This window comes from Symphalangus syndactylus, chromosome 23 (assembly GCF_028878055.3).
Source record: "Symphalangus syndactylus isolate Jambi chromosome 23, NHGRI_mSymSyn1-v2.1_pri, whole genome shotgun sequence".
NCBI lineage: Eukaryota > Metazoa > Chordata > Mammalia > Primates > Hylobatidae > Symphalangus > Symphalangus syndactylus.
Genome location: NC_072445.2, coordinates 55,277,582 through 55,293,628, shown reverse-complemented (window position 1 = coordinate 55,293,628; position 16,047 = coordinate 55,277,582). Strand labels below are relative to the sequence as shown.

At 38.7% G+C, this 16,047-nt stretch overlaps 1 protein-coding gene across 3 annotated transcripts in view; it reads right to left on the bottom strand.

The window, feature by feature from the left end:
- The window catches only part of DTNBP1 (dystrobrevin binding protein 1), a 146,844-nt gene that overhangs the window by 103,336 nt on the left and 27,461 nt on the right, over positions 1–16,047 (bottom strand). For all 3 annotated transcript variants that reach the window (XM_055264047.2, XM_063632870.1, XM_055264048.2), the window contains one exon: positions 5,438–5,570. In XM_055264047.2, coding sequence (XP_055120022.2) covers positions 5,438–5,570 — 133 coding nt within the window. The remainder of the gene's footprint in view (positions 1–5,437; positions 5,571–16,047) is intronic.

The following is a 16,047-nucleotide window of genomic DNA, read 5'->3' as shown; positions in this document are numbered from 1 at the left end:
GCCTCACACAGGACTCACATTCTGACTGATATCATCCAATCAGTTGTGTACTCTCATATCTCTCAGGAATCAGTAAGGGCCTTAAAGGTGCAGACTGTATTTTTGCGTCTCTGCTATCCCCTAATAACCTGTCTGTTGAATTCAATAAAGAATAATTTCTGGTGATAGAATAATTTCTGGTGATAGAATGATTTTATTACTCTAACATGTAAAATAACCGAGAAGGCAAATCTAATCATGGTCATCTAGTTTAAATATTAAGAGATTATGCCAAATTTTGTAAAAGAATAAACATGAGCAGGGAACTTAGAAAACATTAAACAACATGATGATACTTTTAGTATATTAAACCAGGTCACATTATCAGTGACTTAAAACAGAAGAAGTGATGAAAATTTTCCATTTTAACATTTAGGAGACTTGAAATCAGTAATAAAATATAAAAGAATTGCATTGAAAAAAATAAATGTTCATCCCTTCTTATATTAAAAACTTAAAAAAGCTCTTCATATAATAATGACAAGTACATACATAATGTGCATTCCGAATATTTTATGTTGAATTTAAGTTAGCAGAAATTTAATTTCCCTGTCAGTCTGCTCATTTCCTGTTGCAAACAAGTTGCATATATGAGTATATTTGGTAACCAAACTTAGGATGCATATACATAAAATACTAGCAGGCCTCCATGGACACAAATATACCTTTACAAGAAGCTCAAGCCTCACCATTTTGCTCGCTATAACAACAGCATATGTCTCATTTAGTGATCAGTGGAAGAGATAGGTAGAATTTTATTGTGAAAAGCCATTTGGGAATGCCTGACAGCTGTGCAAAAAAGAGCTTCACAAATCTTTGCGAGAAGGCTGTCCCAGAGGAAAAGCAATTCTGTTTGGAATTTTTCTTTGTGCCATTTGTTTCAAATACATATCATCTGTAGTGTAACCACTGCTATATAAAGAATGAAGCAGCACACTAAAATTATTTCCCACTTAATGAGTTCTTTTCTAACAAAATAATTAGCCTCATGGAACAAAGAACTCTCCTTGGCTGCAAACCCATAGGTCACAGAGGCCAGGTACTGAAAGACCACAAGACCGTTCAAATGCTTATGTTACACCTTTATGTACTAACGAAATAAGGTAATGATGGTATGAATAAGGAAACTTTAAGAAGTACATTAAGTTGCAAAAGCCATTATGGAACAAATGAGATCTATGTAGTAGCCTAAAAGGTGTCTAGGAGAATTAATGTGCCTCTTGAAGGGTCTAACCTCAGAAAGGAACCTGGACATCTGATAATCTAGTTCATGAAAAACTGACAGAGCTATGATAATCTCTCTGTTAGATGCCCTCTAAAATTCTGTACAGAAAAAAGCAAAATAATACTGTATCAGGCTAGGTCAAACCAAAAGAAAAACACAAACTCAGTATACAGCTGCTATTCTCTTATATCTAAGAATTGTTATCTAAGAACTAACAGAATCTTCTGGCTGGGTACAGTGGCTCAACCCTGTAATGCCAGAGCTTTGGGAGGTTGAGGCAGGAAGATCACTTGAGTCCAGGAATAGTCTGAGGCTGCAAGTGAGCTATGATCGCACCACCATGCTACAGCCTGGACAACAGAGTGAGACTTTGTCTCTTAAAAAAATTAAAATTTAAAAACAAAAACAAAACCCAGAATCTTCTGTTCTAGATGAAGGGAACAGTCTTTTAAAAATAGGTCATATAAAATAAACTAAGAAATAGAGAAAATTCAAAGACAAGGCTTTAACATTTTGAACTTCAATAAAGGAATAGGATTATACTACCCTCTAGTGGAAGTTCAAGAGAATTCAGTATACACTTTTCAAACATATTTTTCAGGTTTTATGATTAAAAAGCACTGTGGTTTTTCACAGAATAAGAAAGTGCATAGAATCTGGATAAAGATATTCCATTGTATGCTTACATACTTTCAAGGTACAGAATACTAATATCACCACATTGAATCTTGTGGTTTTGCATTCTAAACTGTTTGAGCACAAGCTAAACTGCCTAACATCCATCCAAACCCTCGTGTCACAGAATAACAGTTTCGTAAATTTGCAAAGGCTAGAGAGGCCCCCATTAGAATGTCAGCATCTTGATGGCAGGTGCCCAACCTTGTTCACTGCTGTGTGTCCAGAGTCTGTACACAGTGCATGGTGCGTGGCAGATGCCCAGCATGTACCAGGCACTGTGCTAAGTGGTTAGGTTTGTCATCTCATTTAATCCTCCAAATACCTACGAGACAGGTATGCTCATCGTCATTTTGCAGACAAGAAAACTAAAGCTTGGAGCCACTGAGAAATCTGCACAGTGAGGAAGTTGTAGGATTGGGAGCCAAACCCGGATCTGTAAGTTCATAGCCCTTGTTTTCCAGTTCCCAGCATACCTTTATTACTTATTTTTAAAACGACAAACCCTACCAGTAAGTATCAATTAAATAGGCTCCTGTAAGCTGGACTGAAGCCAATATGAATGGATCATCTGTGGTAACTTAACAATTCCCAAGGGGCTAGGTACCAGGAGCCATATTAATGAATCCATGGGATAACACAGCTAAAAGCATCATCAAAAGGGCAAATTGCTCACATAAGATAAATCCTTTACCCTTCAATAAAAACAGACCCTCTAGAGAGCAAAGTAAGACCAAAAGAGTGATGCAGCCTGGAAAATGGAGGGACTGACAGGATATGGTGTTACATTTGACAATGAAAGGGCAACAAGTTCAAAGAAGTTAGGGGAACCCTGTGACTAAATATAATCGGTTACTATTTTCTTCTAAGTTTGTTTTTATTTTTTATTACTGCTTAACTATTTAAAGCTTTGTAATATTATGTCAAGGTATTTGGGTGATAATAGGAGAGATTTTGAGGCTTCCAAAGGAAAAAAAAAAACCCAGTAAATGAATGAGCATTTAAAACACTAAATGTTTCCAAAATCTAAGACTGATACATAAATGCATCAAAATGAATTCATAAAGTACATTAATGGTGCAGATATATGTTTACACAACTCCATCAAATTTGGCTTCAAAGTGTTTGCTTTCCTACTGTAAAGAATATCGTCAGCAATGATTCTATAAAGCTTAAACTGCTTAGCTAAAAGCCTCATGATTTTAAAACAACTCTCTCTGGGCTTATTCTAGGCCAACAAATACTAACTAGGTCTCTAAAATTCCAAGTTTTGATATGCTATCTTCCACTGTCATTCATTACTAATTATAAATATCAGGCAAATAACAGCAATAGATTAAAACCCAAAGGAAGCATGTATTTCAAAGGCTAACAGAGAATTCAGATTGGCAATATATATGAAAAACAACCATCCAGACATACCTTCTAAAAAAAACTGAACTCTCTAAAAAGAGCTCAATATCGGTTAGACACAGATGAGAGGAAAAAAACGACTCAAATTAATTTAGAAGTGACTAGCCAGAACAGTATATCAGATAATCTTTTAGCTTTCATTTGTCTTTAGTGTTAGATGTTCTCAGATTACTAAAAGAGAGGATTCAAGTGAACATTTGGAAGGCCTATCTTGTGCATTCAAGAAGCCAAAATGCAGTTTCTGAAGAATAAGGTCATATGTCACTAAACATCAAACATTTTTCAGGATATTGGAATCCTAACTGGGAATGAACATACAATATATTCTATGAAAGACTTATATAGACTGCATTTTCTAAACAGAATTGACTATGAAAATAATGAGAATTGTGGCAGAATGCATTTAATCAATAGAGTGGTATTAAGCAAACAACAACTATCTGTAAACAGATTTACTCTCAGCTGGGGAAAGAAAAGAGGTTATCATAAGAGAACATGTCTGCAAAGAAACATACAACCAATGAAAAGCAAGTGACTCAAAGAGATACAGGAAGATGAGCTGAAAGAGAGTGGCTACGAAGAATGTTCCAAACATCTTAAAGGCTACGTCCAAGGCTTAGGAAGGACCATTACTACACCTGTAAGAGGAAGCCAATGCAGAGGGCAACCACAGCCATTTTACATTTCTCTAAGACCTAGAATCTCTTTTCCATGCCCTGCCTTCAGAAATAACAAAACACTGACCCTGAAAGGCATGGCAACAGCCAGGGGACTTGAAGAATACAGTTCATAGAGACCTACTGAGAGCTCCCATCGTACTGCCTCATCACTTCATCCTACTGCCTCATACTGATATTGAGGATATCATCAATGTGGTTGGAATCCTAGATGCATTTATAAATTTTATGATTCTGAGCAAGTTGCAACCTCTCCAAGCCTTAGTTTATCTGTAAATTGGGAATAATAAAAGCTACTTTTGTAGGGTTCTTGTGAGAATTACAGATAGTATCTGTAAATCATCTAATAATCTCTGACATAGAGTAGGTGCTATAAACGTTAGCTACTGTTATCAGCAACAGCACTCCAAATACTACATATCTATTTTGTTCACACACAAAAAACTGTCTTATGACTTGCCAATTACTTGCCTTGTAAATCAGTCTTGTTTTGCTTTGAATAAGGCAATATTAAAAACAGGAGGAGATAATAGGGTATCTTTAGCTTCCCACCTAAAAGACTAAAACAGGTTATTAGCTCATTCAGACAGCTCCTACCTCCTACTTTACTAAGATCTTAAGCTTGATTAGGAAATAGTAAGCTACAATATTATCCTTAGATGTGGCATCATCAACGTAAAAGATAATTTTCTGAATATAAACCCAAGAAAAAAAGAATACCAACATAATCCATCCAAATGAACAACAACAAAAAAATAAATTTCCACAGAGCATAAATTTAGCCAAACAGGTACCCTAATTTACTTTGTTGTTGTTGTTGTTTGAGACAAGGTCTCACTATGTTGCCCAGGCTGGATTCAAACTCCTGGGCTCAAGCAATCCTCCTGCCTCAGTCTCCAGAATAGCTGCAACTGCAGGCACATGCCACCACACCCAGCACAAGTACCCTCATTTAACCAGGTTTGTTTGATCTCTAATCCGTTTGAAGAGAAAAAAATACACTACAAGACATGAAGTTCTAGCAGATCTAAATTTTAAAAGCAACAATTTCTGGAATACATTCTACAGTCAGGACAAAGTCACCTAATCCATTTTCTATATGTATGCTTTTGAACAGAGACCAAATGTCAACAAAGACAACCTGAGTCACTTTAAGAATCAACCTAATTATAATTATGTGTCCTGGGCTGACCTGAGGCAGAAACAGAACTAATTTCTACACTTTACATCATTTTCTGTCGAATCCTCAACTAATCAAAATATGAAATTAAGTAGAAATCATGATTTTCCAAAAAATCCTGTTAACCCAGAATTTCATGTGTTCCTAAAAAGCTCTGAAATTACACCAAACCCTGCCCAAGTTGTTTTCATTCCTAAAAGTAATGTACAATGAAAACATTGGACTTACTCAGATTTGCTGTCATGGATTCTAAGTCTGCGATTAAAGCTGGGAGCTGCTGGAGCTGCTCTTGCAGCTCCACGAGGCTTGTCTTTTTCTTTTCCCAGTGAGCAGAAAGCATGACCACCTCGCTATCCACCAGCTGCAGCACACAAGAGAGGGGGTAAAGTGAAACCAGGTTTTAGGCACAAAGAAAGTACAGTTAACATAATGAGATTTAATGTTATCTCTAACAACCCCTCTACTCAGTAGAGATTACGGTACATTCTAAAAGAGACTGAAGTTGTTTTCATTTTTAGAAAAGAAACAACTTAATATTCAGTGCAGGAAACCTCAAATTACTGCTTGTATCAGTGCATCTTAACCCAGAGAAGAGAAAGTTTAAAAATGACTTTAGAAGTCACTTCTAAGTATACCCTGTTTTAAGCAGACCATGTATTTGAAAATCTAAATCTAGAAAAAAAAAAAAAACTACCACTAACAATCAAAAAGAAAACAAACATAAAACATAATTAACGGGTAATTATTGGTTTACAAAAGGAAGTCCTCAAAGAAAAGTTCCCTAATACATTTAGAATATACCATGATTCAATTTACATTTAAACAGGAATACTTATTGCATAAAGTATATAAAGGAATTTTGAGGAAACTGGCCAATTCCAGAATTCCAGAAAAAGAGGAAACGATTTAAGTTAATGAGGAATTCAGCAGATGTAAAGGCTTCCTAATAGCAAGGTTGTGAAATTCTAGAATAGCCTAAGATAATTCTAACTTCTTTTGCTAAAGACTATAAAGAAAATGAGAGACATTAGTTTCTCCGAGACAATTTTGTTTTGGTCTTAACATAGTGGGAGGGACAAGGGCCTAGAAAGATTTAGAAAGAGCAAGAAGAGGTGATCTTTTGAAAATATCAACATGAATAAGCAAGAACTGTGGAAAAAACTCCATAATCTGTACAATAAAAAATAAAGGTAACAAAACCCATTATATGACAGAAGAAAATGAATCTGAATATTCAAAAGAGACAATTTGCACATCTCAAGATTAAGGTTCTCTCTCTTTTTCTTTTTTTTTTTGAGACGAAGTTTTGCTCTTGTTGCCCAGGCTGGAGTGCAGTGGTGCTATCTTGGCTCACTGCAACCTCTGCCTCCCACGTTCATGAGATTCTCCTGCCTCAGACTCTCCAGTAGCTGGGACTACAGGCACCTGCCACCACACCTGGCTAATTTTTTGTATTTTTAGTAGAGACGGGGTTTCACCAAGTTGGCCAGGCTGGTTTTGAACTCCTGGCCTCAAGCAATCCACCCATCTTGGCCTCCCAAAGTGTTAGGATTACAGGCATGAGCCACTGTGCCCTGCCAGGATTAAGGCTCTTTGTTAGAATGTGACTACAACTGATTCTTACTAAGTTCCACTTAAATATTAAGAAAGAACTTTGGAGGAATGAATATATCAAAGATACAAAATTATTTGTATGTAGTACTAGATTGTTTTTGTACATTTCACTATAGTAGGAATTCTCATTTGAAATAAAGAACTAAGCTATGACACATCTCCCTGTGGTTTCTCAGCCCACGCTGGAGAGATAAACACATAATCTCTCACATTCAAGCCTCAACTGAGCTGGGAGGCCACACCAAGTTTCACGCAAACTGCATTTCTCATTATTTTTGTGTATTTAAAAATGTCTGTTGCCAACTGGTCTTTAAAAACATCTTTAAAAGTAGCTTAAAACATACTGAAAAAACAGCTACAATGCAGTAAGGAAACCAAAGCTTGAAACAAGGATCTATGTTCACAAAATTCATTTATAATATTCCACAAAATTCACTGACCACCCACTATTTGCTAAGCCCTATTTTGGGTATAGATGTAATGATTCCTGCCCTCTTATTGTTTATATTTCAGTGGCAGCCCTCATAAATTCTCTTAACTTCAGATTTCAAACTCTCAAAAAAAAAATTCCTAGGCTGGGTGTGGTGGCTCACGCTTGTAATCCCAGCACTTTGGGAGGCCAAGGCGGGCGAATCATGAGGTCAGGAGATCGAGACCACGGTGAAACCCCGTCTCTACTAAAAATACAAAAAATTAGCCGGGCGTGGTGGCAGGCGCCTGTAGTCCCAGCTACTTGGAGAGGCTGAGGCAGGAGAATGGCATGAACCCGGGAGGCGGAGCTTGCAGTGAGCCAAGATTGCGCCACTGCACGCCAGCCTGGGCGACAGAGCGAGACTCCGTCTCCAAAAAAAAAAAAAAAAAATTCCTATATTATGGGCTATTTTGGTTTATAATTTGAAAACTCTAGAATAAATAATTTTTAGATATTAACCATTTCTTACTGAAAATTAAAGTGCAATGTTTAAATATTAAAATTTAACTACAGTTTAGTTCATACCTGCAATAAAACTGAAAATTAAATTCTGAATATAGAATACAAGCATATGTAGAAAAACTATATCAGAGAACACTAAACTATCACTTAAGTTTAAAAGAATGGAAGGGTAAACAGATTCTCAGAAATTATCAATAATTATACAATACTAAAACATTTTGAACATTTTCTAAGTACCAGACCCTGTGCTAAGCAATTTACATATATTACCTCATTTAAACCACAAAGCAACTCTATACACTAAGCAATATTATAATCTCCATTATACAGATTTTAAAAATTGAGGTGTAATAGAAGTTACTTCCTCAAGGACCACAGTGGACTTAGATTCCATCCCAGGGAGTTTGACAGTAAGCCTATGCCCTTAATCAACCTACTAGGGATTGTGCTATAAGGGTATATAAAGGGAAGAAGAAAAGTAAAAATCTAGCAAAAGAAAGGGTTCTGAAAAACTGTACTGTTACCTATTCATTTTATCATGTCTAATTTCTTAATGATAAAAAAAAGCTATCTCCGGAAGTTCAATTTTTCCACCTCGAAGTAACTCAGAATAAACCGAGATTCACCCCCAGGAAATTAAGTTTAAGGAGCAAGACAAACCCATAGTGCTTTATTCCAAAATTCTTTCTGGCAGATATTGAGGTTAGGAGAAGGAAGAAAAAGCACACCAATGATGAAAAGGTACACCAATGATGTAGAATAGGATCTTAGTATAAAACTCAGCAGTTCAGAGTTTTAAGGAACACATCATTTTATTTGATTTCCACACAAGTTTGAGAAGAAGAATAAGTAGTGTTAAGCCATTTTATAGATCAGAAAACTAAGAGAGGCCATGTTATCTGCCCAAGGTCAACATGTATTTGTGCAGCAAGGAGCAGAAACCAGGATTTCCAACAGTAAGTTCAGTTCACTTTCTGCCACATGCAGAGGAAATCCATCCTGAACGCAGAGAGTGAAACAGTCAAATTCAACTGGCTTAATGTCAAACTGTTAAACAAAACCATGAATCTTGAAAGTTCAATTTGAAGGCAAGCTAATATTTCACAATAACAGGAGAGGCAAAACACTGAAAGTCTAACTTTAGAAAACTGCCCTCAGAGTTTAAGCCCTAAGTATTAACTATTTATGGTATTTTTTTTTTCATACATTGCTAAAGGAGAAAAAAAATCGAAACCCTTGTTTAGAAAAAGCCTAGACAGGCTGGGCGCGGTGGCTCATGCCTGTAATCCCAGCACTTTGGGAGGCTGAGGCTGGCGGATCATGAGGTTGAGAGATCGAGACCATCCTGGCCAACATGGTGAAACCCTGTCTCTACTAAAAATACAAAAATTAGCTGGGCATGGTGGCATACGCGCCTGTAGTCCCAGCTACTCGGGAGGCTGAGGCAGGAGAATCGCTTGAACCTGGGAGGCAGAGGTTGCAGACAGCCGAGATCACACCACTGCACTCCAGCCTGGAGACCGATCGAGACTCCGTCTCAAAAAAAGAAAACAAGCCTAGACAACAAAGTTACCTTTGATCACAGCTGCTTGTTTTATAAACTATTGCTCTGAATTCTAAGACTATATAGTTTTAATAATTAGCTTTAAAGTAGATGAGTATAAAATAATTTGTTAAACAAGATGGAATTGTCCAAAAGTATATTTGCCCCAGGAGGTTATGCTGTTTAGGTAAAGCCCACCAAAGACACATGAGCAGGTCTGACAAAATAAATTTACAAAATGACAAGTTTAATACTATGCATATTAAAGATATACATTTAAATATTTACATGTATCTCAATAATACACCACAGAAGGCTTTAAAATAAACTTTCATTTTTAAGGCTGGGTACTATTTCTGGAAAGCAATATAAGTACTTTTGATGAGCTGTGGGTTTTACAATAACTAATTACACAAAAATTTAAGATCCTAAGGTAGCATAAATTCAGTAACAGATTTTACAGGAAATTCTTTCTCCTGTATATATTGTTAATGCTTCTTATAATCAAAAGAATGATTTTTGTTAAAGCTCCTCTCTAGGACACAGTCTTCATTTAACATGGGATTCATCCGTGTTGATACATACAGGGGTAGTAGTTCACTAATTTTCACTGCTGTATACGGTATTTTATGAATAATACCACACTTTTCCATGCAGATGGACTTTGGAGCTGTCCAAAGATTAAACCAAGCTTGCTACAAACATTCTGGTACACTCCTCTCAGTGCACTGGCCGGTTGGAGTTTTGCCAGGGAGCCCTTCCCACCTGCCTGTCTCAATAGAAAGAATATGTGAATTTGGATTCAGGGACACCTTTATCACCTATGTGACTTTAGGAGTCAGTGAAGCAAGTTCATGAGACTTGGAGGCAAGGACACCAAACCAGGGGTTTTAGCTCCTACCCATGGTACTGGTGGAGCCAAGAAGGCCGAATAGGAACAGCTCCGGTCTCCAGCTCCCAGCCCCAGCGACACAGAAGATGGGTGATTTCTGCATTTCTGCTTGAGGTACCGGTTTCATCTCACTAGGGAGTGCCTAACAGTGGGTTCAGGACAGTCGGTGAAGCGCACTGTGCGCGAGCCGAAGCAGGGCGAGGCATTGCCTCACTCGGGAAGTGCAAGGGGTCAGGGAGTTCCCTTTCCTAGTCAAAGAAAGGGGAAACAGACGGCACCTGGAATATCGGGTCAGTCCCGTCCTAATACTGCGCTTTTCCAACGGGCCTGGAAAACGGCACACTAGGAGATTGTGTCCCGCACCTGGCTCGGAGGGTCCTATGCCCACAGAGTCTTGCTGATTGCTAGCACAGCAGTCTGAGATCAAGCTGCAAGGCGGCAATGAGGCTGGGGGAGGGGCGCCCGCCATTGCCCAGGCTTGCTTAGGTAAACAAAGCAGCCAGGAAGCTCGAACTGGGTGGAGCCCACCACAGCTCAAGGAGGCCTGCCTGCCTCTGTAGGCTCCACCTCTGGGGGCAGGGCACAGACAACCAAAAACTCAGCGAGAACCTCCACAGCCTTAAATGTCCCTGTCTGACTGACAGCTTTGAAGAGAGTAGTGGTTCTCCCAGCACACAGATGGAGATCTGAGAACGGACAGACTGCCTCCTAAAGTGGGTCCCTCACCCCTGAACAGCCTAACTGGGAGGCACCCCCCCAGTAGGGACAGACTGACACCTCATTCAACCGGGTACTCCTCTGAGACAAAACTTTCAGAGGAACTATCAGACAGCTGAATTTGTGGTCTCACGAAAATCCGCGGTTCTGCAGCCACCGCTGCTGACACCCAGCCAAACAGGGTCTGGAGTGGACCTCTAGTAAACTCCAACAGACCTGCAGCTGAGGGTCTTGTCTGGTAGAAGGAAAATTAACAAACAGAAAGGACATCCACACCAAAAACCCATCTGTACATCACCATCATCGAAGACAAAAAGTAGACAAAACCACAAAGATGGGGAAAAAACAGACCAAAAAAACTGGAAACTCTAAAAAACAGAGCACCTCTCGTCCTCCAAAGGAACGCAGTTCCTCACCAGCAACGGAACAAAGCTGGATGGAGGATGACTTTGATGAGTTGAGAGAAGAAGGCTTCAGACGATCAAACTACTCTGAGCTACGAGAGGAAATTCAAAACAATAGCAAAGAAGTTAAAAACTTTCAAAAAAAATTAGAAGAATGGATAACTAGAATAACCAATGGAGAGAAGGGCTTAAAGGAGATGGTGGAGCTGAAAGCCAAGTTTCGAGAACTACGCGAAGAATGCAGAAGCCTCAGTAGCAGATGCGATCAACTGGAAGAAAGGGTATCGCTGATAGAAGATGAAATGAATGAAATGAAGAGAGAAGGGAAGTTTAGAGAAAAAAGATTAAAAAGAAATGAACAAAGCCTCCAAGAAATTTGGGACTATGTGAAAAGACCAAACCTACGTCTGATTGGTGTACCTGAAAATGATGGGGAGAATGGAACCAAGTTGGAAAATACTCTGCAAGATATTATCCAGGAGAACTTCCCCAATCTAGCAAGGCAGGCCAGCATTCAGATTCAGGAAATACAGAGAACGCCACAAAGATACTCCTCGAGAAGGGCAACTCCAAGACACATAATTGTCAGATTCACCAAAGTTGAAATGAAGGAAAAAATGTTAAGGGCAGCCAGAGAGAAAGGTCGGGTTACCCACAAAGGGAAGCCCATCAGACTAACAGCTGATCTCTCAGCAGAAACTCTACAAGCCAGAAGAGAGTGGGGGCCGATATTCAACATTCTTAAAGAAAAGAATTTTCAACCCAGAATTTCCTATCCCACCAAACTAAGCTTCATAAGTGAAGGAGAAATAAAATACTTTACAGACAAGCAAACGCTGAGTGATTTTGTCACCACCAGGCCTGCCCTAAAAGAGCTCCTGAAGGAAGCACTAAACATGGAAAGGAACAACCGGTATCAGCCCCTGCAAAAACATGCCAAATTGTAAAGACCATCGAGGCTAGGAAGAAACTATAGCAACTAACGAGCAAAATAACCAACTGACATCATAATGACAGGATCAGATTCACACATAACAATATTCACGTTAAATGTAAATGGGCTAAATGCTCCAATCAAAAGACACAGACTGGCAAACTGGATAAGGAGTCAGGACCCATCAGTGTGCTGTATTCAGGAAACCCATCTCACGTGCAGAGACACACAGAGACTCAAAATAAAGGGATGGAGGAAGATCTATCAAGCAACTGGAAAACAAAAAAAGGCAGGGGTTGCAATCCTAGTCTCTGATAAAATAGACTTTAAACCAACAAAGATCAAAAGAGACAAAGAAGGCCATTACATAATGGTAAAGGGATCAATTCAACAAGAAGAGCTAACTATTCTAAATATACATGCACCCAACACAGGAGCACCCAGATTCATAAAGCAAGTCCTCAGTGACCTACAAAGGGACTTAAACTCCCACACAATAATAATGGGAGATTTTAACACCCCACTGTCAGCATTAGACAGATCAACGAGACAGAAAGTTAACAAAGATATCCAGGAATTGAACTCAGCTCTACATAAAGTGGACCTAATAGACATCTACAGAACTCTCCACCCCAAATCAACAGAATATACATTTTTTTCAGCACCACACCACACCTATTCCAAAATTGACCACATAGTTGGAAGTAAAGCTCTTCTCAGCAAATGTAAAAGAACAGAGATTATAACAAACTGTCTCTCAGACCACAGTGCAATCAAACTAGAACTCAGGATTAAGAAACTCAGTCAAAACCGCTCAACTACATGGAAACTGAACAACCTGCTCCTGAATGACTATTGGGTACATAATGAAATGAAGGCAGAAATAAAGATGTTCTTTGAAACCAACGAGAACAAAGACACAACATACCAGAATCTCTGGGACACGTTCAAAGCAGTGTGTAGAGGGAAATTTATAGCACTAAATGCCCACAAGAGAAAGCAGGAAAGATCCAAAATTGACACCCTAACATCACAATTAAAAGAACTAGAAAAGCAAGAGCAAACACATTCAAAAGCTAGCAGAAGGCTAGAAATAACTAAAATCAGAGCAGAACTGAAGGAAATAGAGACACAAAAAACCCTTCAAAAAATTAATGAATCCAGGAGCTGGTTTTTTGAAAAGATCAACAAAATTGATGGACCGCTAGCAAGACTAATAAAGAAGAAAAGAGAGAAGAATCAAATAGATGCAATAAAAAACGAAAAAGGGGATATCACCACCAATCCCACAGAAATACAATCTACCATCAGAGAATACTACAAACACCTCTATGCAAATAAACTAGAAAATCTAGAAGAAATGGATAAATTCCTCGACAAATACACCCTCCCAAGACTAAACCAGGAAGAAGTTGAATCCCTGAATAGACCAATAACAGGTTCTGAAATTGTGGCAATAATCAATAGCTTACCAACCAAAAAGAGTCCAGGACCTGATGGATTCACAGCTGAATTCTACCAGAGGTACAAGGAGGAACTGGTACCATTCCTTCTGAAACTATTCCAACCAATAGAAAAAGAGGGAATCCTCCCTAACACATTTTACGAAGCCAGCATCGTCCTGATACCAAAACCTGGCAGAGACATAACCAAAAAAGAGAATTTCAGACCAATATCCTTGATGAACATTGATGCAAAAATCCTCAATAAAATACTGGCAAACCGAATCCAGCAGCACATCAAAAAGCTTATCCACCATGATCAAGTGGGCTTCATCCCTGGAATGCAAGGCTGGTTCAACATACGCAAATCAATAAATGTAATCCAGCATATAAACAGAACCAAAGACAAAAACCACATGATTATCTCAATAGATGCAGAAAAGGCCTTTGACAAAATTCAACAACCCTTCATGCTAAAAACTCTCAATAAATTAGGTATTGATGGGACGTATCTCAAAATAATAAGAGCTATCTACAACAAACCCACAGCCAGTATCATACTGAATGGGCAAAAACTGGAAGCATTCCCTCTGAAAACTGGCACAAGACAGGGATGCCCTCTCTCACCACTCCTATTCAACATAGTGCTGGAAGTTCTGGCCAGAGCAATCAGGCAGGAGAAGGAAATAAAGGGTATTCAATTAGGAAAAGAGGAAGTCAAATTGTCCCTGTTTGCAGATGACATGATTGTATATCTAGAAAACCCCATTGTCTCAGCCCAAAATCTCCTTAAGCTGATTAGCAACTTCAGCAAAGTCTCAGGATACAAAATTAATGTACAAAAATCACAAGCATTCTTGTACACCAATAACAGACAAACAGAGAGCCAAATCATGAGTGAACTCCCATTCACAATTGCTTCAAAGAGAATAAAATACCTAGGAATCCAACTTACAAGGGATGTGAAGGACCTCTTCAAGGAGAACTACAAACCACTGCTCAATGAAATAAAAGAGGATACAAACAAATGGAAGAACATTCCATGCTCATGGGTTGGAAGAATCAATATCGTGAAAATGGCCATACTGCCCAAGGTAATTTATAGATTCAATGCCATCCCCATCAAGCTACCAATGACTTTCTTCACAGAATTGGAAAAAACTACTTTAAAGTTCATATGGAACCAAAAAAGAGCCCGCATCGCCAAGTCAATCCTAAGCCAAATGAACAAAGCTGGAGGCATCACACTACCTGACTTTAAACTATACTACAAGGCTACAGTAACCAAAACAGCATGGTACTGGTACCACAACAGAGACATAGATCAATGGAACAGAACAGAGCCCTCAGAAATGATGCCACATAGCTACAACTATCTGATCTTTGACAAACCTGACAAAAACAAGAAATGGGGAAAGGATTCCCCATTTAATAAATGGTGCTGGGAAAACTGGCTAGCCATATGTAGAAAGCTGCAACTGGATCCCTTCCTTACACCTTATACAAAAATTAATTCAAGATGGATTAAAGACTTATATGTTAGACCTAAAACCATTAAAATCCTACAAGAAAACCTAGGCAATACCATTCAGGACATAGGCGTGGGCAAGGACTTCATGTCTAAAACACCAAAAGCAATGGCAACAAAAGCCAAAATCGACAAGTGGGATCTCATTAAACTAAAGAGCTTCTGCACAGCAAAAGAAACTATCATCAGAGTGAACAGGCAACCTACACAATGGGAGAAAATTTTTGCAACCTACTCATCTGACAAAGGGCTAATATCCAGAATCTACAATGAACTCAAACAAATTTAGAAGAAAAAAACAAACAACCCCATCAAAAAGTGGGCAAAGGACATGAACAGACACTTCTCAAAAGAAGACATTTATGCAGCCAAAAAACACATGAAGAAATGCTCCTCATCACTGGCCATCAGAGAAATGCAAATCAAAACCACAGTGAGATACCATCTCACACCAGTTAGAATGGCCATCATTAAAAAATCAGGAAACAACAGGTGCTGGAGAGGATGTGGAGAAATAGGAACACTTTTACACTGTTGGTGGGACTGTAAACTAGTTCAACCATTGTGGAAGTCAGTGTGGCGATTCCTCAGGGATCTAGAACTAGAAATACCATTTGACCCAGCCATCCCATTACTGGGTATATACCCAAAGGACTATAAATCATGCTGCTATAAAGACACATGCACACGTATGTTTATTGCGGCACTATTCACAATAGCAAAGAGTTGGAACCAACCCAAATGTCCAACAACGATAGACTGGATTAAGAAAATGTGGCACATATACACCATGGAATACTATGCAGCCATAAAAAATGATGAGTTCGTGT